The 24,963-nt window shown below is 47.2% G+C and overlaps 1 protein-coding gene across 2 annotated transcripts in view; it reads right to left on the reverse strand.

The window, feature by feature from the left end:
- ADAD1 (adenosine deaminase domain containing 1) overlaps positions 1-24,963 on the reverse strand; it is a 1,085,588-nt gene that overhangs the window by 55,712 nt on the left and 1,004,913 nt on the right. For both annotated transcript variants that reach the window (XM_086962193.1, XM_086962194.1), the window contains one exon: positions 6,341-6,473. In XM_086962193.1, the coding sequence (XP_086818319.1) occupies positions 6,341-6,473 (133 nt within the window). The remainder of the gene's footprint in view (positions 1-6,340; positions 6,474-24,963) is intronic.

Raw genomic sequence — 24,963 nt, forward strand, 5'->3', positions numbered from 1 at the left:
CACTTGGCTGCATAGCAGGCTATAGTGGTGGGGCGTCTAGCTTCCTTGATTACATTCATACAATCAGATGGAAGATTTAGGTACCCAAACTCCAGGATTTCAGGAGCCAGATCGCTAGGTTGAGCTGTGCTGAATCTGGGTGTGTGATCTCTCCATGGTTCTGGGTTAACAGTTGTGGGGAGAGATGGCGTTTTTGTTGGGGAACTACTGATAGCTTCAGCAAGTTTGTGTACCATGGTTGTCTTGCCCATGTTGGAGCAACTAGGATCAGTGTTAGTGACTGTTGTTGCCGCTTGCGGTACACTAGAGAGGCGGAAAAGCGTAGGCAAATTTGCCAGACCAATTCATCCATATCGCATTGCCTTTGGACAATGGGTATGGATATCTGTTGGCGAAGCTTGGGTATTTTGTGTTTAAATGTGTGGCAAAGAGATCTAGGACTGAAAGCCCCCACATTTGAAAAAACGGTTGAAGGTCTTGTGGATGAAGTTCCCACTCTTGGATCTGTTGTGTTTGACGACTTAACTGATCTGCCATCTGATTCTGTATTCCTGGAAGATGTTGGGCTAAGAGGAATATGTTTTGAGGAATTGCCCATCTCTATATGCTCTGTGCTAGTTGAGAGAGCTGCAGAGAGTGCGTTTCCCCTTGTTTCTGTAAAGAATACTTTGCTGTTATATTGTCCGTTCAGACTCAAACAGCTTTGTTTGACAAGTGTTTCTGGAATGCTTTTAATGCCAGAAATATTGCTAGTAGCTCCAAGTGATCGATGTGGAGTAGCTTTTGCTGTGGTGTCCACCTGCCCTGTATGGTGTGATGTAGTAGATGACCTCTCCAGCCGGTGAGCAATGAGTCTGCTGTTAACATGATTTGTGGAACTGGCTCTAGGAATGGTCGCCCTTTGGAAAGGTTTTGGGTGTTCCGCCACTGTTTGGGGTAATTTTATGCTCCTTTGTTTTGGCCTGAGGAGTTCTTGTGGGTTCCGAAGGTTTGGTTGGAGTCTTTGGAACTGGTTGCTTGGTTGGCTCCGATGATTTTTTGGGATTGGAGGTGCCGGTTTTTATTTGGAATCAGTTGTTTTTTCGGCACTGATGTGTGTTTTGGAACCAGTGGTTTCTTTGGTTCCAAGGATATTTTCGGATCTGAAGTTTGAGTGTCTTTTGGTTTCAGTGCTGAATGCGCTGGTGCGGAACTGGGTTTTGACGCAGAAGAAGACAATGGCGTGTCTTTTGGTTTCTCTTTGGTCGGAGCAGAGGATGGAGTTTTGGCACAGTCGGAAGGCTGACTCGGTCTTGAGTGGCCTGAAGGCTTAATTGTAGACTTTTTTTCCGAGCCCGAAGGCGGGGCGTGGGAAGTTTTGTCATGATGTGCACCTGGGCCAGAAGGTGAAGGTGCTACCAAAGCCTTTGGATGGGTAGCTGGGGGGGGGGGGGGGGGGGGGGGGGAGAAGGGTCGACGTCAGTACTTATGACCCGTTTCCCTAGGGTGATGTCTTCGCCGTTAAGACATTGATGCCTTCCTGGAAGATGTTGTCCGGTATCTATGTCGATGATCGAGCCATGCTTCTTCGAGCTTGACTATCTCTGATGGTTTTCTTGGAGCGGAAAGAGGCACAAGCCGGACAGTCTTTAGCCTTCAGTTCAGGTGAAAGGCAGAGGTTACACACCTCATGCAGATCAGCGTGTAGAAACTTGGATCTACATTGAGGCCATTTCTTGAAGGGAGTCCTTTCCATGAACCACGAAGGCATAATGGCGCAGCTAGGCCCAAAGGCCTGCTTCGACGACTGAACCCAAATTAGAAGTTTGTGGCGATGCGCGCCGAAAAGGAAACCCGATCGAGACAATACTGAAGAATTGGGTAAGGATTGCGTGTCGAAAGTTAACTCTGTAACGATGCCGAACTGGAACGCATGGAACACATCTGAGCCCTATGGCGGAACAAAACAATATGAAGATGGAGTCGACGCCCTTGCGCACTATTGTCCAAAGGAGGAGTCACTTATCTTGTGACTTCCAATGACTTTCCAAGTCAATAACAAACTGCAAACATCCGGACCCAACACCAGATGGTGATCTATGCATAGTGTGTGATCTGCAGCTCATAGGACTCAAACATAGTGTTATCGGTTTTAAGGTAAGTATTTGGTAGTGGGAGTTGATGTTCTGGGGGTAGACTCAGGAGTCCCCCGGGGTCAAGGATTCACTCTTGTTACACCCTCAGTGGCACTAGGGAGGCAGAGTGCGGAGGCCCAATGTTATACAATGGGGATAGGGAGCCTTCGGTTGGTGGCTTCTGATGAGCAGGCCACTTGGTTGTGGGAGCAAAGCTTCTAGACTTTAGCTCAGGGCAAATGGAGGGGGGGGGGGTCAACCTGCTACTCTGAACACCATGCCATATGTTTGCCATCCCAGGAGTTATGCATCTTTCACTACTGTCAGATCTGGTTGGGGAAGGGAAAGGGAGAGAGGTCTGCTGCTTAGCCCCAACCACAGTTCGTTAACCACCACTGCAGATTTTTTACAGAACCCTCTGAGATCTGGATCATGTCGGAGAGATTTCCCTGATGTTTCACCCACTGGAACTTCAGAGCTTGGGCATATGTAGCAAGCAGGACGCATGAAGCCCAGCAGCCTCAGAGACAGTCTCAGGGAAACCCAGGATAGAGGCTGAAACATCGGTATCATAGCCTGAAAATTCTTGACTCGCCGTTTGTGAAGATAAGCCCAAAACTGCACTGTGTTCAGAATCTGAGGGAGAGAAAGACGTGACTTCTGCAGGTTCATAGTGAACCCTAATGAGGGCAGGACGTCTGCCGTAGTCTGGAGGTGGGGACGACTGTCTGAAGGCGAGACCACCTTCAATAGCCAGTAGACTAGTACCCCTGATTGCATAGATTAGCTGCAACCGCATCACCTTGGTGATCAAAGGGATGCAGGTAAGGCCAAAAGGAAGCAAAACAAACTGAAAGTGCTCGTGGCCCATTGTAAATCGCAGGTATTGCCCATGGGCAGGCAGGATGGTAATGCTGGAGTATGCGTCCTGCAAGTGCAAAGCAGCAATCCAGTCTCACGGTTCGAGGGCAGACAGAACCTGAGTGAGCGTGAGCATTTAGAATTTTTCTTTTACCAGGAAGAAATTTAGAGGGCGCAGGTCTAGGATAGGACCTTCTCCATCCTTCTTGGGTACCAGAAAGAAGCAGGAATAAAAACCACAACCTACATCTGGCATTGGCACTCTCTCTATGGCTACTTTGGGAAACAGAGCCGCTACTTCCTGGTGGATTAAGGACAGATGTCTCAAGTCAGCTTGTCGCAACTGGGTGGCATGGGACGGTGGTAGTCATGAAGGGGAGAAAGTAGCCTCTTGTGACAATATGGAGAACCCAGAGGTCGGATGTTATCAACCTCCAGTGGTGCAGGTGATGGCGTATCCTGCCTCCCACTGGTTGCCCATGATAGTCTGAGGGCAAACTAAAGAGGCTTGGAGGCTGCAGCTGTGGTGGATTGGCCTTACGCCCGACCCACTGGGTCTTTGGGTACCACGTCCTTGGCCACACAGCGGCTGAAGATCTTGCGAGCCCTGGTGGCTGGGTGGGTAAAGACGCAGCTGGAAGTACCTTCCGTGGTCACGGAAGGTGGATTTGGGGTTGGTGAGGGTCTATGGAAAGGCCCAAGGTCATAGCTGTAAGCTCTGCTATCTTTGAAATGCTCCCACTCTAAAGAGACAGGCGTCATCAAAAGGTATGTCCATAAGCTGAGCTTTGACACCCCCTGAAAAGTCAGTTGTCCTCAGCCAGGAATGCACTTTAAGGTCACAGAAGAAACAATTGCTCTGCCTACCAAGTCAGTCATATCCACAGCGGATTGTTAACTTAGCTGCGTCTCTCCCGTCTGCCATAGCTTGGGGTAGTAAGGCCCAGGCCTCCTCCAGGACCACAGGCAGCACCTGCACAACCGAATACTTAAGTGAATGGGAGTAGTGGCCCAAAAGGAACGCAGAGTTTACGAAACCGTAATCCCCGGCTGGTGGAAGAAAACATTTTCTTGCCTAAAGTGTCCAGCCTTTTGGATTCCCGATCAGGTGGGGTGGTAGGGAATTCACCAGGATTTACATGGGATGTGGAAGCTTGAACCATCAAGCTCTCTGGGGTAGGTTGTTGGGTGAGAAAACTGGAGTCCCCCTGGAGCGGGGCGATGGTGGCGGACAATTATGCTGTTCACATGAGCTTGGACAAGGCCCGAGCAGGACATCTGTAGTGCATCATTAAAAGATAGAAGGAGCTCTGAGGGGGTAACTTCCGGAGGAAGCAACAGTCAAGTCATGAGTCTCAACTGCCACAGAGGGCAGTCGAAGGTCCAGGACCTAAACCACCTTTCGAACCATCTGTGCAAATGAAGCTCCGTCCTAAGTAGCCACAGTATGAGAGACCAAGACAGTATATTGGGTCAATATTTGGGTCTAGGGGCTGGTATTATTCCGTTCCAGTGCCCCCTCCCAGTCTTCCCCAAGTCCTAACCCATAGGAATAGAGTCAGGCTCTCGCTTGTGGGAGTGGCTCCAGTTGGCGCCAGAGTCTGCATCAGACGATGACCCTCCGGCTACGTGTTGAAATTGGGAATGGTGTTGGCTGCACCGAGAGCACCAACAATGGGGCTGGTGCTATGAAGGTTGAGGTGGCTCGAGCGTCACCATTCTGGATCCATCTGTAGATTCAAGTTGCCGAATGCGAACCTGCCAGCAGGTAACCAGTAGGGGCCCCTCCTGAACCTGCAGAGCACAAAGGCACTCCACCTGGGAGTGTGCCACCCAAATATGAGATGCATGGCCTCACAGAATTCTTGGAGTTGGATTGGGGTCGCCTAGCACCTGGAAACTCAGGGAGGCGCGGAAATGGCCCAGGCTCAACCGTGGAGTCAGGCCTTGAGTAATGACTCACCCTCATCTTGTCAGATGACTTAGACGGACGGAGTGAAGTTGAAGACCTATTCGACTTCTTGGTTTTTCCCATTTGTGGGTGTTACTGGAGTGGGATAACTTCGCAAGAACACTCTACGAGAGGCTTGCGAGAAGCCAGACTTTTTACATGGAGTACTCTCAGTCTATGAATAGACATAATCCGACTCGTACGTGTTAACAACACAACTCACCACGTACCAGTTTCAAGAATAATGGATATAGGCTGTATATATAGAATTGAAATAATTTAAACTCTGAAGGCTTTACCGATATCGTAGACATTTTGCACTGAGGAAGTTGGAGGGTGATGTCCTTAAGACGAAACACACGTTGGCTATGTCTATTAATTACGACTAGTCCTAGGCTCTGATTGTAACAACCTATAATACTAACTACTGTGAATCATCTGCCCTATTGGATTTGATTACCAGGATATATGCGAGGACTACTGGAAAATAAAGAAGAAGAATTGGACTATCATACTTTTTGAACTCTTGAACATTATTTCCATTATTTGCTCAGGATTAAGACTTAATTGCTTTGGTTTTTGAGACTTTAGTCCACATAAATATTTGGGAACATGGGTGGCCATTTCCCCTTTTTCCTTTCAGCATCCTATAGGATCTTTCAGTGAGCTAATTACACTTATGGTTATGCACAGACTTTAACCCAGCCACACTTCATTTTTTTGTCTTTTACAGCTCTGTGACATCACATCCAGGGGGGCACAGGAGTGGAGCTTTAGTCACAGTACCACCTACTAGCGCAGAAGTTGCTTCAACTTTTACAGATCCAGTCTGGCATGTGGGGAGGATTTGCATGCGGTGAGGAATCCACTGGTGATGGGAGTAACTATCAGGAACTCATTTTAACAGTACAGCAGACCCCTCATATTTTAACTGGGTGTGAGGGATGTGTCCTCATTTGTAAATACACATTTGTTTGCTTAAGAAGCCATCATTTCAACAGGCAGAGATGGTCTACTGGCTAATTGCTGTGCAACTGCAATGCTATGCTATGCTCAATTGCAATATATTTTAGTTGCAATTTGTTGACCTGTTGAGCTACTCATCAAAGTTGAAAAGCCTGGTTTAACTTGATCCCACCGTGAACCCAGATATATACACTGTCTTTGTTAGTATTACGCAAACTGTAAAGTCGGATTGGACTGGATTAACCCTACCCATATGTACTACTGAATTTAACTCATTGTACCTGTTGATTTATGAGCTGCTGCCGATGAATTCTCTTTGCTGGTTTAAAATGCTAATAAAGTTGATTATCAAATAAAAAAGTTGAACAATCATTACAGTTCAATAAAAGACTATACCCGCTGAAATTGTACTTTCGTATTTAAGAATATTGTTTTAAGAGCAATTTACCTTTGCATCATGATAAGTGAAACTCTGGAATAAGTCATCTCTCTTAGCTTCTTTGGCAACCAAATTGAATCGACTCAACATTGCTGCTTTACAAAGACGACTTGCCATAGAAATCCCACTTTTGAATGGTGATCTAAATTTAAGGATAACATAAAAAGCATTTACAAATGTAATATGTTTGACCTTACGTGCCCCATTCACTTAATTCTACATCAACAAATGTGTGACTTTCACAGACAGGCAAAGAGACCTATGCCAAGCTTAGCGCATCATCTAGGCTGTGTCCTTATCCTAGCATGCTGGGACTGCCCTAAAAATAAGCTGACACGCTACATACAGCCCCAGAAAAGTCATATACCTGGAACAATCATGATGATCATTATAAACAATACATGTGTACCAAGCATCAATGGCCCCACAGAGGACATACATCATGACCCTAAACCGTAACGGGCAACAATGGCACCACACAGAGCATACATTATGGTGCTAGGCTTCAGTGAGCAGCAATGAATCCACACAGTACTTCGTACCATTGATGTTTGCTAAAGATTTGGACAATTATCTAACACAATACACATGGTGCCTCAACAATGTAAAAAGCGTTCATAGCCACACATGTTTAGTTCATGCTTAATAAGGGCTTCCGCCTTTATCAACCATTGATGAACACTGAACATAGTGCCTAAATCTTGATTTCAGGCTGTAACAGGTGTTAAATCAGCTATGCGACCTGTATATGACTGAATGTCATTGGTGTTGTCAAAGCTGCAAGGAAGAGGATAGCAGCCATGATTCACTAATGCGGGCTGTTGATACTTGGGGCCTTAAGACAAGTAGATTCAAGCAGGGCCAGCCTGCGATTTGCTTCGTGATCAGAGCTTGTGGTGCAGAGCAGCTTTGGCTTCAGGCAGCAACCCTGGAGTGAGGGATTCCGACAGTGGCCCTGGAAGCTGTTGTGCCAATCTCATCCGGGACAAGTGAGTTTGTCAGAGTGTGAGGGAGAAGAGTTATTTGGGGGCACCTGATGTATGGCATTTTGGTGCCTGCCTCTTCTGTCTCCTTGTAAACAGGCCAGTTGGATTTTGGAGTTGTGCGTGAAACGGGTGCCCTCTGAAGGTGACTGCTATGACCATTGTGTGCGCCATTACACCCTTCAGGGGGCCAGAACTCAAAGGCCGAGCATCACCCAAAGCCTGGACAAGCAGTAAAACGCCGGAGTGTGCAGTAAAGATTCCACCCTGCTTCCCACAAAACTGGATGCTGTTACAGCCTGCAGGGGACCAGGACTTAAATGCTCAGCGCACCCAAGGAAGGGAGGAGCACTTAAGTGCCGGCACACGCAATAAAGATCCCTACTGCTTCACACAACGCAGGGCGCACACTTGGGCGAAGACGGGGCCAAAAGTGGCCCGCCTGCATCCAGGCAGGGCACTTGGGATAGCACTTCTGCCCAATACCCCGGAGCTGGGTGACCGAGGTAGGGCTTTTCCTGATTACTTACACCCTCTTATTTGGATTACCTAGAAACAGGGTAAAAGACTTGCTCAGCAAGAAAATGGCGAAGGCAAGAGTAATCTCTTTACTCCCCAAATAACACATTTGCCATCTGCAATAGGCGCTATCAATACTGAGTTGGAGCTGGTTAAGGATCATTACAAAAACTGATTGAAGTTACGATAATTCAACCAAAAACGTCTATATTTCCCCCGTTCTCTAAGCCATCATATGTGGAGCCTGTTAGTTTGTTTAAAAGAGACGTTAATGGTTTGAAAGAAACAAAAAATACCTTGAGCTTTACAGCTATTATTAACAATCCTTGCATCTCCCACGATCCAACCGTTGACACCATTTCAGCAAGCCCGATGCTCATCAGCACAGTGAGTCCAAGCAGCCACCATCAAAGCGCAATAGAGGGGATGGGAAACTGAGGGAGCTACCATGCAAAATAAACCAAATGCAAACGTCTTTATGAACATTGGTGATACTTAAGAGGAGTGAATGAACCTCTGTAAACTCTTCTTCAGCAGTATGGTGGCACTACCGAGGGACTTTTGACGATATGTTTTAGACCAAATTAAGGCTTTGGATAATGAAGTTCATGTCCTGACGGAGACCCAAGAAAATCTTTCACAACCTTAGTTTAAAAAACTGTTTGTACCAAACATTAGGAGTGCACTTCCTCCGCCTGATAAACATGCTGAAGCCTTATTAGCTTCTGAAATGCCTAGACCCTATTCTTTGGTAATGACAACTCATTTTTCACGCAATCAATCCCAAGCCTGCACCCGCCTTCGCTATCCAAAGAGCTGCCCTTACTCAAAAGAATGTTTCTCTGGGAGCTCAGGGGATAGCGAAGGCGGGTGCAGGCTTGGGATTGATTGCGTGAAAAATGAGTTGTCATTACCAAAGAATAGGGTCTAGGCATCTTTATAGTGAATATGGCAGTACCGTATATTAAACCGTACATTAAGAGCAATGGCCACGTATGGACTAATTCAAAAAGCCTCCTTACCACCAAAGAAACAAATGAGAAGAACTTCAAACATGCTTACAGAAAACAAATTATGCACTTTGTGCTTGTAGCCTTAGTAGAACAACTCTAGTGATAGAAAAACAAGCCAAACGACTGTCTGCAGCAGAGTGAGCCTTACGCCAATGCTATAAAAAACAAAATATAGAGCATGAAAATAGCATATGCTACAGTGATAAAAGTATGGGCTACATTACTGGGCAGAATAGTGAGCCTCATGTGCAGCTCTGTTGGTAAGCTAATAAACAGCAATTAAAAAACACCAAAGTCCCCAACTGGGAAAGCATGTATACATTTACTACTGTGTTCTGTGGGGAAGTAGCTGTGGGAAAACGAGTGTGTTTGCAATTTTCTGAAATTCACCCCAGCAGATTAACAAGAAGCGAGGACGGCCCGTGGGCAAAAGCACCGGGCACAAAAATGGAAAATGGCCCTTAAAGAGCGAATTGCAAAACGTGGGCAGTGGGGGAAGGGTAAGTCTGAGGGGAAAATAAAAGCGGTACTAAAGAACCTCTGTAAAAGGAGCCAATGAATAAAAAAAATAAAACGGAAGCATTATATAAAATGCTGGGTCATGAAAACACCTTTACCGGCTTAGGTGGCCGCTGCACAGCATCATAGTGAGCAAAAGAATTTACAGCAGTGCACATCACCAAATGCATTATTAGTTTAAATAAACATAGTGGACCATCTGCTTGCTCAGTTCCACGTGCCACTTACCTGGGACCTTCGTTGGTTCACCCCGGCACACGTCTGCACTTACATCATTGTTCTGTTCTTGCTCTGCACCATTACAGTCTGCTGCTGTGGCCCTTAAAGTTATTTAAAAGAATTGGACAAGTACATTTGGAAACTGGAGCCTGTGCAAGGAGAAGGATGCAGGAGAGTCGAATGGAAAGGAGCAGGCTCTATCGCGTAAAGCTAAGCAACTATGCTAGTAAAAACACTACGAAGAGATCCGTTGCAGCAGGAGCTGCGTTACTGAAAGGAATGCTGGTAACATTACGTTAGAATGTTCCAAACCTGCCCACCTTAGGTTTCCACTCGACTCTGATTCCCGGCTGAGAGTATACGTGGAGGCTGTCCCCTTGCTACAAGACAAAAAAATGTCCAGCGCACCTACCATTTAAAGTCCTTGATTAGCCTTCTCCGTACTGGCGTAAACATTACTAATAGTTAAAATAAGTCTTTAAACTTCCCTAGTAAAGAATCCGGAGCAGTGGTGGCTGGTGGAATTTGAAAGCGGTGAGATGTAAGCAGAGGTAGAAGTGGGCGGGGACGGAAGGGCACGGCGTGCCCCTACTTCTAAAAATTATTTCAGTTGGTTCCCCTACTTCTTTCTTTCAAAATATCGTCCCGGGACGGCAAACAATAACTTTTTCATTCAGCTTCCAAGGGCTGCTCGCACTGTTCTGTTGAACTCCAGAGGCTTCAGCAGCCCCTCCCTGAGCTCATACACACCGAGGGCAGGCCCATTGTCATTCCGAGTGAGGCAGATTATCCCCTTTGGAATGACAATGCGCTCGCCCTCTGCCTTTAGCATATTAAGTGCCAGTGAGATCGGAGTTGGTGATTTCAGAGGAGCTTTCCCCAGACAGAGTACTGAGGGGAATTTGACACCTTGTGTAATTTGTCAATTTTGTACACAGCGTGAACTAGGCAGGAGCAGTGACTGGACAGAAGAGACAACAGGAAAGGAGAGTTACTAGGGCAGGAGAGGTGACCGGCAGGAGAAGTAACAGGCAGGAGAAGTGACAGGCAGGAGAAGTGACAGGCAGGAGAGGTGACCGGCAGGGGAAGTAACGAATAGGAGAAGTGACGGGGCAGGAGAGGTGACCAGGCAGGAGAAGTAACAAATAGGAGAAGTGACGGGGCAGGAGAGGTGACCAGGCAGGAGAAGTAACGAATAGGAGAAGTGACGGGGCAGGAGAGGTGACCGGGCAGGAGAGGTGACGGGGCAGGAGAAGTGACGGGGCAGGAGAAGTGACGGGGCAGGAGAAGTGACGGGGCAGGTGAAGTGACGGGGCAGGTGAAGTGACGGGGCAGGAGAAGTGACGAGGCAGGAGAAGTGACGGGGCAGGAGAAGTGACGGGGCAGGAGAAGTGACGGGGCAGGAGAAGTGACGGGGCAGGAGAGTTGACGGGGCAGGAGAGTTGACGGGGCAGGAGAGATGACGGCTCCTGATTCTCCACCCACAGTTCCCCTACTTTTTTTCCCACTTCGACCACTGGATGTAAGACAATGTCTGAATTATAGCGTGAACGAGCAAATGGATAGGGCCTGCAGCTAATGAGATGGGTCTGAGCAACGGTTCTCCGCCAGAGAATTTGTTTTCTAAATTGGTGTCTTTTGGTACAGTTTTCAGCACCATTTCTGTGATAAATGGGCCATCAATACGGTTCTTATACTGGATTCAGCCGGCCATCACCCCTCTACCAAGAATGTGGCCATATGACCAGTGCTATCAACTCTGGAACATGGAAACTAGGTTCAACTCTGGCCATTGGCTCAATGTCCTCTGATTCTAGGCAAATCCGTAAACCTGTCCTGTGTGTAGATAAATGTATGTGACCTTGTATAATGTAATTGGTACGCATGTAAAGTGCTTCAATACCCTCGGGTTGCAATTGCATTATATAAAAATTGCACAGAGAGGGTAAAAACAAAGCCGTAACATTTTAAAAAAATATATATATATTTTTATTTTCTGCAGAGATTATCACAGCATTACAACAAGTAGTTTCATCACATTATGATCTACACGTCATACGGTTTACAAAAAGCTCAAGTATTTTCAATATTGTATTTTCTTATTTCAAACATCTTATCCCCCATAACTCTAACCCTCCCTCCCACAACTTCCCTCGCACTCCGATCAAATCGTCAGTGTGTTTCATGATGTACTGGGTCAGTTCCATACATTACATTAATATCCCATGTGCCTCCTACTTTCAACACCCCTGTCTTCAGTATTAGTTTTTTCCAAGTTTATTTACTACCGCACCCATCGGTGCGTGATCGTCTCAGAGTGTCGCATCTGTTATTCGTTATGGCTATCATACTAACAACCTTTACCTATGCCAACGCTGTGACATCATATGCCTCAAATTTTAAGAGTATGGCCTGTCATTCCATTGAGATGTGCGTTTTGCGGAGGCCTCTACGTTATTCCCTCTGCAGCTCAGTCCCCTCCGCCTTTCCCCATCGTATCATTCCCATGTGCCAGTCACCAGGGTCAGGGGGTCTAGCCGATTTCCACCTCGTTATCGCCCTTTTAGCCAAGAGAAGGGCTAGGTCCACGAAACGTGTGGTGGTACTTTTCTTCTTTTCAGTGGGGCCTAGGCCTAGCATGCAGTATGTCAGGGAGGAGTAAGGTCTTGCGGGGGCAATCGCTGTCAGGGCCTTGTGGATTGTTCCCCAATAATGACCTAGCCTGGGGCAGTCCCACAGCATGTGCAGTAGGCCAGCATCCGCGGTCATGCAGCGGGGGCACGTGTCCGCCGCGTCAGGGAACATGATGTGCAGACGGTGTGGAGTAAGGTACGCTCTATGCAGAATCATTAGTTGAATAAATTTGAATCTAGGGTTCCGTGACACCTTTTTGGGGAATTTCAGTATCTTTTCCCATTCCTTATCTTTGAGCGCCCGCCCTATATCCTGGTCCCAACGCTCCCTGGTGGGTTGCAGTGAGGTCGCTCTACTAGTTCATATGCCATACGTCAGCCATTTCGTTAAGTGACTGCCTGTCCCCATTAAATATTGCATGGTGAGTAATGGGTTCGTGGGTGGTTCTGTTCCGTCCCGCGCCCAAGTTGTGGTAATGTAGTGTGCCACTCTTGCATGCATTAAAAACAAGGCTGCAGGGGTCTGGTGCGCTCGCGCGAAGTCCACGTGCGTCATGATGCTGCCATCCGCAAAAAAGTCGCCTATGTTCATAACACCAGAATCACGCCACGGTTGGAGCGCACGCTCCGTCGGTGTCCCTGTCCCTAAAGGAAGGCCTAGCAAAGGTATCGTGGGTGAATACAGGATCGTCGCGCCTGTATATTTGACAGCTCTCTTCCAGTACCTAATTGCAAGACGTAGTAAGTGTGGCGTCGATCTGGGTATCGGGGTATTTGGTAGGAGTAGGTGGTGTATGATGCCGCGGTCCCTATCGGTCATGGTCATGTCTATCTCGTGGAGGTTGAGGTCAGCCAGCCAGTAGGCTAGCCATTGGAGTTGGCAGGCGTAGCTATATGCGGCCATGTCCGGGACACCCATACCGCCTTGAGACGTTGATAATTGTAACTTAGCGACACTCACACGTCGTCTCCCTAGTCCCCATATCAGCTCCGTCAACATTGTATTTAGCAATTTAAAGGTGCTCATCGGTATGAGGAGCGGGAGGTTCGTAAAGAAGTATATCAGTCGGGGTAGTACCACCATTTTGGAGATCGTTACCCTTCCTGCTATTGACAATGGCAGGGTAGTCCAAAACTGTATTTGTGATTTAAGGGTTGTGAGCGTTTTACCGAGGTTACCATCTAGCAGATCTCGCGTGTCGCGGTATATTTGTATCCCCAAATACTTAAATGTCAAGGGCGCCTTCTGGAATCAAAGCGGAGAAAAAAGTAACTGGTTATCACTCAGAGCGTCACCAAAATAGTAACCGTATGCTTTGGTTTCATTGATAGCAGGGCCCAATATTACTCTGAAAGTTTCAAAGATTTCAGACATAGGCTCAAGGCAGCCCGACATGTCCCTAACATATATTATATCGTCCGCATAGGCCGATACTATGTGTGGCACTAAGTTGCGCAGTACCCCTCGTGGTGTGACCAGGGCACGGAGCTTGTGCAGCAAGGGTTCTAAGGCCAGTATGAAAAGTAGGGGTGACAGGGGCATCCCTGACGCGTACCCCTAGCTATCACAAACTGTCCCGATATACATCTATTAGTGCGGATGCGCGCCGTAGGGTGCAAATATAAACGATTTACCCATGCCAGGTAGTCAGATGGTATGCCAAATCTCACCAAAGCTGCAAACATATAATCTCATCTCAAGGAATCAAACGCCTGCTTTAAGTCCAGGGAGATACAGCCCTCTGCCCCACTCCGTGCATCCTCATGGAGCATAATCTGAGTCAGTCTCCTTAGATTAAGCGCCGTGCTCCGTCCGGGCACGAAGCCACATTGGTCCGCATGTATAAGCGTTGGGATGTATTGTTTCAGTCTTGCCGCTAAGATCTTGCTAAGTATTTTATAGTCCGTATTTAGTAGCGACAGCGGTCTATAATTCGCCATCTATAAACCATCTCTACAGGTTTTAGAAGGGAGACAACCAGTGCCTGAAGAGTCATGGGTGGCAGGGCAATGGACTCCAACGATTCTCGGTATAGGAGATGTAGCTGCGGAGCTAGTAAGTCAAGATAGACTACATAGAACTCGGCCAGTAGGCCGTCAGTCCCGGGAGTTTTATTCCGTGGCAATGCTTTAATGGCCTGCCTAATTTCTGCGATCGTAATGGGGCGGGCTAGGTCATCTCGCTGCGCAGTCGTGAGTTGTGGGATGGGTAGGTCTTCCATAAATGACTCAAAATTCATGTCCGTCATCGGTGGGTGCGGTCCGTAAAGGTGTGTGTAGTAGTCCTTAAAAGCGGTATTGATGCCCAGTTGTGTCCCTATCGTTTTCCTGGTCTGATCATTGATCTCTACCATAGGGGCACACACGGGTGCATTCCGTACCATGTGTGCCAGTAATGGTCCCAACCTGTCGGCCTGAGTGTGCTGTCTATTCGTATATTCCCAGTAGTCAATGACCCGTAATTCCTCACGTAGCTCTGCATGTTGTATATGGGCCTCCTGAAGCTGTGTAAGTTGGTTGTTTGTGCCTGCTGCCTCTCTTTCCAACATCGCTAGTCTGCCCTTCACCTCCGCAAGTTTCTCTACTACAGTCTGTCTTATGCCTACTTTCGTGCTCATGGCCACTCCCAGTATAGTCGCCTTGAAGGCTTCCCAATCTATTTGCCTGGAGCTAGCTGTGCCCGCGTTCTCGTTAAAGAATGTGGTTATGACTTCTGATATTGTTGATCTGTAAACCGGATCCTCTAGCACGCCCGGCGGTAGGCGCCAAGTTGGTATCGGGGTCGGGACCCTCCCCCATTGCATAGTTAGTTCTACTGGGTTGTGGTCAGACAGTGTCTTCCCCATATGTAGAGCCGAAGTGATGGACCCCAGGAGTGTGTTAGAGCAGAAAAAGCAATCTATTCTAGTATGTAGTTTGTGTGGTGGCGAGTAGAAGGTGTACTCCCTATGAGTCGCGTGTTTGATTCTCCACGCATCCGACATGTCCCAACAATCTGCCCAGAGTGATAGCACCTCCACCTGCTTTCTGCTATCAGCTGTGTGTAGTGGGGGATGGGACTTATCAAGGGAGACATCCAGGACCCCATTGTAGTCCCCGCCTATTACCCATCCCTGCTCCGACCAGTCTGATATTATTTCGCTACGGGTGGTAAGGAATTTCGTCTGATCTGTATTGGGGGCGTAGATGCATCCCAGTACTACAGGGGAGCCATCCAGTATCCCACGTACGAATACGTACCTTCCCTCTTTGTCTACCCGCTGCTCCATTAATTTAAAGGGGACGGAGTTTCTTATCCATATAGCAGCCCCCCTAGAGAAGGCTGAATAGGTGGTGGAAAATAATTGACCCTTCCATTTGTGGTGCAATTTGGAGCCTTCTGCCCCATTTAGGTGGGTTTCTTGCAGACAGGCTATATTAATCTTTCTTCTGTTCAATTGTGCCAATATTCTGTGCCTCTTGTGCACTGATTCCATACCACGCACATTCCAGGTGCAGAAGGTATATGGGTTAGGTGTTGTCATAGTGAGGAGGATATACAGTGAGTGCTATGCCCGGTACAACAATTGTGTGAGATTGTGTCATGATCTGAGTGCCTTAACTATGCTAAACTTGCCAACCTTAAGGTCCTCGCCCAAAACCAGCTGGGGACCAAACATCTGTTACCCAACGTGGGCATAACAATTAAGCGCAACCGTGCATTCGCCTGGGGTGGCTTCGGCTGCACTCACCCGACAATTATCCGCTGAGAGTTCCTGGGGTGCACCCTGTCCTACCAAAGAACCCCAGTCCACAAGTGCCCACCTCTTCCTGTTCATATTGTACATTTACATACGTTACCAACTGGCATCTTCAACACTGGTGTTCAAAAGTCGTTCCCAATTTGCGCAGTGATGCGTGGAAAGAGTTGCATATTAGTGTCAGAGTCCGAAACTTCCGTGTGCGTGCCAGACTGTTGATCCGTGCCTGGCTGTTCCTGTGCATCGTGAGCTGCCAGGGCCGTTGTGGTCAGGAGCGCTACTTCTAGAATTGTCTCTTTCACAGTCGGTGGGTTCGTATTCAGTTCCGTCCGGTGGGAGGGGCGGCCTCCCAGCGACCCCCGCAGGGGATCCTGTGAAGCGTTCGGCATGAGTGTTATCTCCATCCATTCCGACACTTCCTCCGGTGTATCGAAAAAATATGTCTTATGATCATGCATGATTTTTAAGCGTGCCGGGAAGAGGAGAGCATACTTAAGGTTGCGATCCCGTAATGCATGTTTCACTCCCATGAAGGTCGATCTAGCTTTCTGGACTGATGGGGTGAAATCAGGGTACAGCGATATTGTCCTGTTTTTGAATTTCACCGGGGCGTTCTCTCTGGCAGCTTTGAAGATCGTGTCCCTATCCTTGTAAAGAAGAAGGTGCGCAATCAAGGGGCGCGGGGGTGCACCTGGTCTGGGCGGTCGCGGAGGTACCCTGTGCGCTCTTTCTACGCTGTAGAGTGGGGTAAGGCCCGTCGGCGCCACCACGTTTTTGAGCCAGTCTTCAACAAGAAGGCTGGGGGGGTGGGTGTCGTTCCTTCGCTTTGCTCTGGAATGCCAAGGATGCAGACGTTATTGCGGCGTGAGCGCCCTTCCGTGTCGTGTACCCTGTCTCGCAATCCTCTGAGCTGACGCTCCAGATCCTCCAGGCACGTGGAATGTTCCGCCTGCTGCGGTATTAGGTCATCAAGTGCCAGTTTGTGGGCAGCTACTTTCTCTGCAAGTTTGCTGTGGTCCGCCTTTAGCAGGGACAGTCCCGTGGACACTGCGTCCATACCTGTTTAAAGCGCTTCTCTAGATGCTCTGATTTCAGTCAGTATTAAATCCAGTTTGGCCTCTTGAGAACCCATTCCTGTTGGCAGAATTACCTCATTGTTGGACGAGGCCAAGGGGTCCTCAGAGCGGGTGGATTGCATTGCGCTGTCCGCCACGGGGTCAGGCCCATGGTAGTGCTCCTCAGCTGTGTCCGAGCTGTTCCTGTGTGTGGCGAGCTAACCCTTTCCGCTGCTGGCGCCGTGCCCTACTCTCGTTTCGCTGGGTCTCTGTAGATGTTCACCTTACGCCCAAGGGAATGTCCACTGCGGGCGATAGCCATCGCCCAGGTCATGATTGCCTGTATGTACCCTTCGCTTTGCTCACCGCTTGCAGTTGGCACCCAGGTGCTGACTTTCGCTGTTGCTCCTGTTGTAAATTCCACCCTGTGAGGGAGTGGAGCTGGTGGGCGCTTCCGGGCGGTGCCAAGGCCGCATTGTCACCCTTATGTTGTCCACATAAATGTATGTATGTGGCACCGACAGAACCCCCTCTCTTGCTGGGTTGATGTCCACTCCGTGACTGCGCTTTGTGCAGGGGCTCTTTGTCCCTTCCAGAATGTTGATTCCTGCCCGGTAGACCAACTCAACCTCCCCTAGCAGCACGCCGCCATTTTGCGCTATGTATTGATGCTTACAGGAACTTAGCAGTAGTCCTGCAGGGTGTTCTGCGCCCGGGGGTGGTGTGGGCCCTCTCTCAAAGTGCGCTGTCTGGAGTCTATCCTCTCTGTACCTCCTCGACTCGCCCCCCCGGCCAGTTCTCCCGGCCCAGCGCAGACCGCCCTGCTGTTTAGGGCACGTCAGCCACACACCCCGAAGGCAGTGCTGGGTGGCGGGTCAACGAGCAGGAGCGTCCGTTTTGTTCCCTGCCCTGCAGTCCGGCGATAAGCGTGTGGGTGGGGGGTGGGGGAGTGGTCACTCACTCCGCAGTTGTTGACGCCGCAGTACTCTGCTCATGCCCAGCGAGGATCAGCTCTCGCGGCCGATCCGCTCCTCGGTGTTCCTTTCGGCCCCGCCTTTACTGTGGGCCGCGGCTTCTCTCCGGCTGCGGCCTCTCTGGGGTGAGTTTTTGGCCCTTCCACGTATGGCTCCCCACAGTCCCCAATTTCATCCACGCACCTTCAGCGTGTTTTCCGCTGCCTCAGTGCGGAGGTGGGAATTCCGTGGAGACGGGTATGACAGGATTTTTAGCTTATTTTCAGGGTGTTGAACGGAGCGATCTCAGCTCATGTCCACCATGTTCAGCCGGTAGCCACGCCCCCTGTTATATAATGTGATTTCTCTCACTTTGTTGCTCTCTCGTGCTGCTGCACGAGAGATCTTCTTCTTGGTTCTGGAATCCTGCCTTTCAGTCGTGAGGATTCCTCGCACGTCACTTTGGACGTTGGCTTCCTCACGACTGGACGGCTTTGGCTGTGGGTGCTTTCGCATGAACTTAATCTCAAGAATAAACCTACAAGCTTCAACCTACGCAAGTCTGAAGATCCCTTCTTAACATTATTGGCGACGATCGGGATTTTCCTGCACCCACCGCCAGCCTACTCACCGGAACTCGACCACTGCTCGTTGTGCCCTCGCTGCTCAACTCGCCTCCAGTCTGCTTCCTGCTACACCAGGTTGTATGCCTCTGGACATCTTTCCTGTCCATTTCCTGCCTCCCGGCCTCAATTTATTTGGTTTTTGGGCTTGCTCGCTGGCGCTTCTTCTGCCCGTCGGTTGCCGGCTCGCGCTCATTCACGCGCGCAACGTTCCGACTTCCTGCTCGCGCACACGCGCGCTACGCCTCAGAACAAGCTCCACTGCATCTAGAAAACCACGCATTTCCGTCTCCTAGACGACGACGCCGGCGGCCATTTTCTGTTCATTTTAAAGCCTTCATCCACCGCTTTGCGTTTCACACGCACTGCTACTTCGTCAATTTCACTGTGCTTACTTCAACTTTACAGCGCTTTTCACCAATTTTCACAGCGCTTTCACCATTTTCACAGCACTTTTATCTACTTCACAGCGCTTTCATCAATTTTACAGCGCTTTCTTCAATTTCACTGCGCTTCCTTCAATTTTACAGCGCTTCCATCAAATTTCGCAGCGATAGGCACGCTTATTGCCTTTCATTCTCATATTTCACAGCGATAGGCACGCTCATTGCCTACCAAGTTTATTTTCATCAGCGATAGGCACGCTCATTGCCTACCAAGTTCACCCATCACAGCGATAGGCACGCTCATTGCCTACCAAGTTCATTTTCATCAGCGATAGGCACGCTCATTGCCTACCAAGTTCACCCATCACAGCGATAGGCACGCTCATTGCCTACCAAGTTCACCCATCACAGCGATAGGCACGCTCTTTGCCACGTTTATTTTCATCAGCAATAGGCACGCTTTCTGCCTATCACTTTTCTCAACCTCATCTTTTCAACGATGGCTTCTGGTCAACAGTTTCAAACACCAGCTCCTTTCCTACAAACTCCTGGTAAACCCACTCTCGCTTGGCGCAATTGGCTAAAAGGTTTTGAAAATTATTTAGTAGCCATTGACGCCACTAAGTACGATCCTCCTCGCAAAGTTGCCATTCTCTATGGTTGTCTGGGAGTTGCTGCCCAACAAGTCTTCGAAAATTTGCCACTTGTTGCTTCTCCCGCTGGTGAATCTGGTGACAACTGGGATGCTTTTCAAGAAGCCATTGCTCGCCTTAATAAACAGTATGATGATGAGCCTAGCATTGTTTTAGAACGCCATAACTTCTTCAAACGTAGACAAAGTATTGATGAATCGGTAGAGGACTACATCGCTCAACTTAGAATCTTAGCTTCTACTTGTGACTTTGGTGCTAGTACAGATACCTCTATTAGAGATCAATTCATATTTGCTTGCCATTCAAAAAAAATCCAGGAGCGTCTCTTAAGTTGCAAAAATCCTTCTTTAACTGAGACTATTGATATTGCCAAGGGAATTGAGCGTGCAACGTATTCGTCTAGGATTTTACAAGAGAGCATTTCTCAACCTTCTGTTCATTTAGTTGAACAATCTTCTGGTTTCACTTCAATTGACCTTGTCAACAGTTCTTCAAGACAAACAAATAGAAAACCCCTCATTTGCTACAGATGCGGATCCAGGAACCATCTTGGCAATTCTCTCACATGTCCCGCCTCTGGTAAAAAGTGCTCCTCCTGCAAGAAAATTGGTCATTTTCCTTCCGTCTGCAGGGGTCGCAAGAGATTCACTAGAGTCAATAATATCGAGATCCAGGAGAATATAGACTCTTGTTCTTCCAGACTCAATGATGTTATGTTATCAATTGAATGTGATTCTCTTGAATTTTCCAAAATTAAGAGTCCTTTGTGTGAATTGCTAGTCGGTACAATCACCCTCCAGGTTAAAGCTGATTCTGGTTCTCCCATCACCATTTTGTCTGATCTTACATTTTTTGCAAATTGGCCTAAAGTTATTCTATCAAAGTCTGATCTCCACCTCAAAGCTTTTGGCGAAAAAGACATTGATATGTTGGGGTTCTTTTATTCCAACATTGCTTGTCTTGGAAGATACACTTTCACCAAGGTCTATGTTGCCATTAAGGGCAGGAACGTCGTAGGCTGGTTTGACTTAGCCAGAATGGGCTTGATCCTCAAGCCTGGTTCTGATCAACCCATTGCTCTTGGTGACATCCCTCATGACTATTATACCAGTCATGATTCTGGGAACTTTGACGTTTCTGATCTTTCTTTTCCCATTGTCAAAATTGACTCCTTGCTGAGTTCCTTCCCAAACTTATTTCAAAATAAGGTTGGCACTGTGATTGGTTTCAAACATGAAATTCGTCTCAAATCCAATGCTCAACCAGTTGTCCACAAGGTTCGTCCTCTTCCCTTGAGCGCTAGAGACGAACTCAAAAGCGTCCTTAAAAATCTCTGTGACGAAGGAATCATTGCCCCCTGCGATTCTTCTGAATGGGTTTCCCCCATTGTTCTAGTCCGCAAGAAGACTGGTGAGGTTAGGTTGTGTGCCGATTTACGCTCCCTCAATAACAATATCATTGTTGATTGCCACCCCCTCCCCAAAATTCACGACCTTTTGGCTAATCTGGGTGGGGCTAAATTCTTCTCCCTCCTTGACCTCAGATCCGCTTATCACCAAATTCCCTTATCCCTCAGGTCTCAAGAGTTAACAACTTTCGTCACCCCCTTCGGTGCGTTCAAGTACCTTAGGCTTCCCTTTGGTTTGGCCTCTGCTGCCAGCATTTTCCAAAAACTAATGGACAACCTTTTTCAAAGTATCCCTGGCGTACAAGCGTACCAAGACGACATCTTGGTCTACGCCAATGACTCTTTTCAACACAACCAAACTCTTAATACTGTCCTACAAGTCCTAGAAAAAGCTGGCATGACCGTTAGACACGATAAGTGCAAATTTGGTGTCCAAGAGTTGGATTACTTGGGTCACTCCCTTTCCCCCAATGGCATCAAACCCAAGTTCTCTTTAATTAAAGCCATTCGTGACGCTGAGCCTCCCAAGGATCGCGACGCACTTCGCTCCTTCCTTGGCTTATCTGAATATTACGCCAGATTCGTTCATGGTTATGCTCAAATTGTTGAACCCTTAAGAACACTCTTAAGAAAAGGTGTAAAATTTGTTTGGTCCCAAGACTTGCAAAGAGTTTTTGAGCAAGTCAAAAAGATCATCGAAGATTCACCTGCTTTGAACCCCTTCTGTGACGGTTCTACGTGCTTCATCACTGTGGACGCCAGTCTCACCGGTTTGGGTGCTGTCCTGGGTCAGTGGGTTGAGGGCAAAGAACACACGGTTGCTTTCGCTTCCAGAACCCTTCTTCCTGCTGAAACCAGGTACAGCACAATTGAAAGAGAAGCCCTGGCTTGCGTCTGGGCTATTCAAAAGTTTAAATCCTATATTTGGGGTCGCGAGTTCGAAATTTACACAGACCACAAGCCTCTCATGCACATGCTCTCTGACAGTGCCTCGAATAGAGCTTCTGCTAGACTTGTCCGTCTCCTCTCCAAGCTTCACGAATTTCACTTTGTCATCAAACACATTCCCGGAGGTAAAAATTTCAGGGCCGATTGCCTATCTAGAATGTCTCTTACTGATGATTCTATTGTTAATGATGACGTTGAATGTGTTGTTGCCACTATTGATGCCGTTGCCGAATGTCAACCCATCTCTGAAGCAGAATGGAATTCAGCCTATGCCAATGACCCTGTTCTCTGTAAAGTTAAGAATTTCATTGTCAACAAATGGCCCGAACGTAGAACCCTATCCACTGATCTTAAGGGTTTTGCCAACGTTTCGGAAGAGCTTTCTTTGGTCAATGATATGGTCATGCGCAACGATCTATTTGTTCCTCCTCAGTCTGTTCGCGATCATATCATTCGCTCGGCTCATCAGGGTCATCTCGGCATATTTAAGACCTGTCAGCGCATCAAACAATTTTACTGGTGGCCTTCTATGGATTCTCATATTAGAAAGATGATTGACAATTGCACTCAGTGTATCCTTTCCGATAAACATTGGAAGACTCTTTCCACTCCTTTATGTCCTGTCTCTTTACCGGCTGGCCCGTGGGACAAAGTAGCCTTGGACTTTTCTTGTTCCTATGATATTTTACCCTCTGCACACAAGATTCTCATACTCCTGGTTGACTATTATTCCAAATGGCTTTATTATTCTTTTTGCAATTCTGCTTCCACTGACAATGCCATTAATTTTTTGCAGTCTGTTTTTGACATTGAAGGTTTTCCCAAATCCATCGTTACCGACAACGGAACTCATTTTGTTTCTCAAAAGATGTGTTCCTTTCTCAAACGTAACGATATTTTTCATCACAAAGTTGCCTTGTACTCCCCGTCTTCAAATGGCCTTGTCGAGAGATGCAATCGCATCATTAAGGAGGGTGTCCAAACCGCTATTTCTTCTCGGCTCGACCCTTTACCCTTTGTTCATGACAAAGTCTGGGCCTACAATACTTCTCCACATTCGACCACCGGGGTTTCCCCCTTTAGCTTACTTAGAAAAAGAAGAGTTCATTCTGTTCTTAATCCCAGTTGGTTGCATAAGAATTCTTGTTTATCTGATTCTTCTTTTTCTGTTCAAGATCATGTGTCTGCTAAGCAACTGTTAATGAAATCACGTTTTGATCAGGGTAAACATTCTGTTGATCAACCTTTGCAAAAAGGGGATATGGTTCTTGTCAAAAATCCAAAAAGAGTTTCCAAAGGTATGTCCAAATTTTCCTCCCCCAATTTGGTCACTCAAGTTAGTAAAACCTCAGCCCTTCTTGATGACAGTGGATGGTGGAACAAGCGAGCTCTTGTCAAGATCTCTCCACTTCAAGCCCATGTCATCAAGGAGCATGCCACTTCAGACTCTGAGCATTGTGATTGGTTTGATTTTCTTTACTCCCAACCACATTCCTCTAATCCCGTTGCTGAAACTTCGCACTCCAGCCCTCAGTCCTCTTTATCCAAGGAAACTTCCCTTCCACATGATTCGACTTCTCAGGAAACTCCTGAAACTTCCCTTCCACATGATTCGATTTCTCAGGAAACTCCTGAAACCCCTGAAGTGGCAACCAAAAGGGCTTTTCGTTTAAAACCGTTATCCTGCAGATTGAGAGACTATGTTTTAGAGTAATTTAGCTTTACACTGCAATTCCCCATTGTTCCTACAACTTCTCCTGTTTGCATTAGTATGTTTGCTTTGTTTCCTTCCTTAGTGGGGAAGATGTTATATAATGTGATTTCTCTCACTTTGTTGCTCTCTCGTGCTGCTGCACGAGAGATCTTCTTCTTGGTTCTGGAATCCTGCCTTTCAGTCGTGAGGATTCCTCGCACGTCACTTTGGACGTTGGCTTCCTCACGACTGGACGGCTTTGGCTGTGGGTGCTTTCGCATGAACTTAATCTCAAGAATAAACCTACAAGCTTCAACCTACGCAAGTCTGAAGACTCCTTCTTAACACCCCCCAAAACAAAGCCTTAACATAATGATAGAGAAATAGATACCCCTTTAGTGGCGGATTTGTACAAAGTGAAACCAAAAAATATGGATAAATCATGGCTTCCCCACTTTAATAATGTGATCTTGGGGGAATATTTTTTTTCACCAAAACTTCATTGTCTACATTAGTAAGTATGAAATCACTGTTCGATTTAATAGACTATAATGTTCCTCTATAATAATATGGACTGCGTACAGGTTTTAGATGACTTTCTTGCATTCAAGTTCACTAGTGGTCGATGTGTAAACACGATGACTTTTGAAAAGAACTTCAGTGCAGTGCTATAATCTGATGTATTAATATCAAAGCTTCCACGTGCTAAAGAAATAGATTTTTTTATTGTGAAGAGACATAATATTTTACGCAATGTTTGTTTTAGGATTTAAACAGCAAAATATTCAGAGTTCAGCTTATGCAGGGCTCAAAGAACCGAGCCTATGAACCTTTAAAGGAGTGATTTGCCAGCGTTTGTAGCAGGTTAGGATTGAGAGCGCTGGAGTTCAAGCTGCATGTAGTGCACGTTTTTCAAAGTGCCTGCCAGTAAAAAGGCTGTTTGACATTGTGTTGGCCTCTTGGTACGGCGCACATAGCAGTGATGATGCTAGAAGGCAGCATTTTTAATTTTGCCAGATTGAGAAGCAACCAAAAACATGTTATTAAAAAGTGGTCTTTTATCCAGTATAAAAGTTTTGTGTCTAGAAAGGAAGTTGCCTAATTAAATTGGAAACTTGTTTTATAGACATAAAATATACCTCCGGGATAAATAAATACATTTCAGAAATACGTACCTTCAATGTCCAGAAAGCAAGTTTCGTAATTTAATTAGGTGACTTGATTTGTAGACACCAACGTACATCCGAGATAAATTACTTTAAGGAGCATTCTCAGCCAGGCAGAATT

This window comes from Lissotriton vulgaris, chromosome 3_1, assembly GCF_964263255.1.
Source record: "Lissotriton vulgaris chromosome 3_1, aLisVul1.2, whole genome shotgun sequence".
In the NCBI taxonomy this organism is placed as follows: domain Eukaryota; kingdom Metazoa; phylum Chordata; class Amphibia; order Caudata; family Salamandridae; genus Lissotriton; species Lissotriton vulgaris.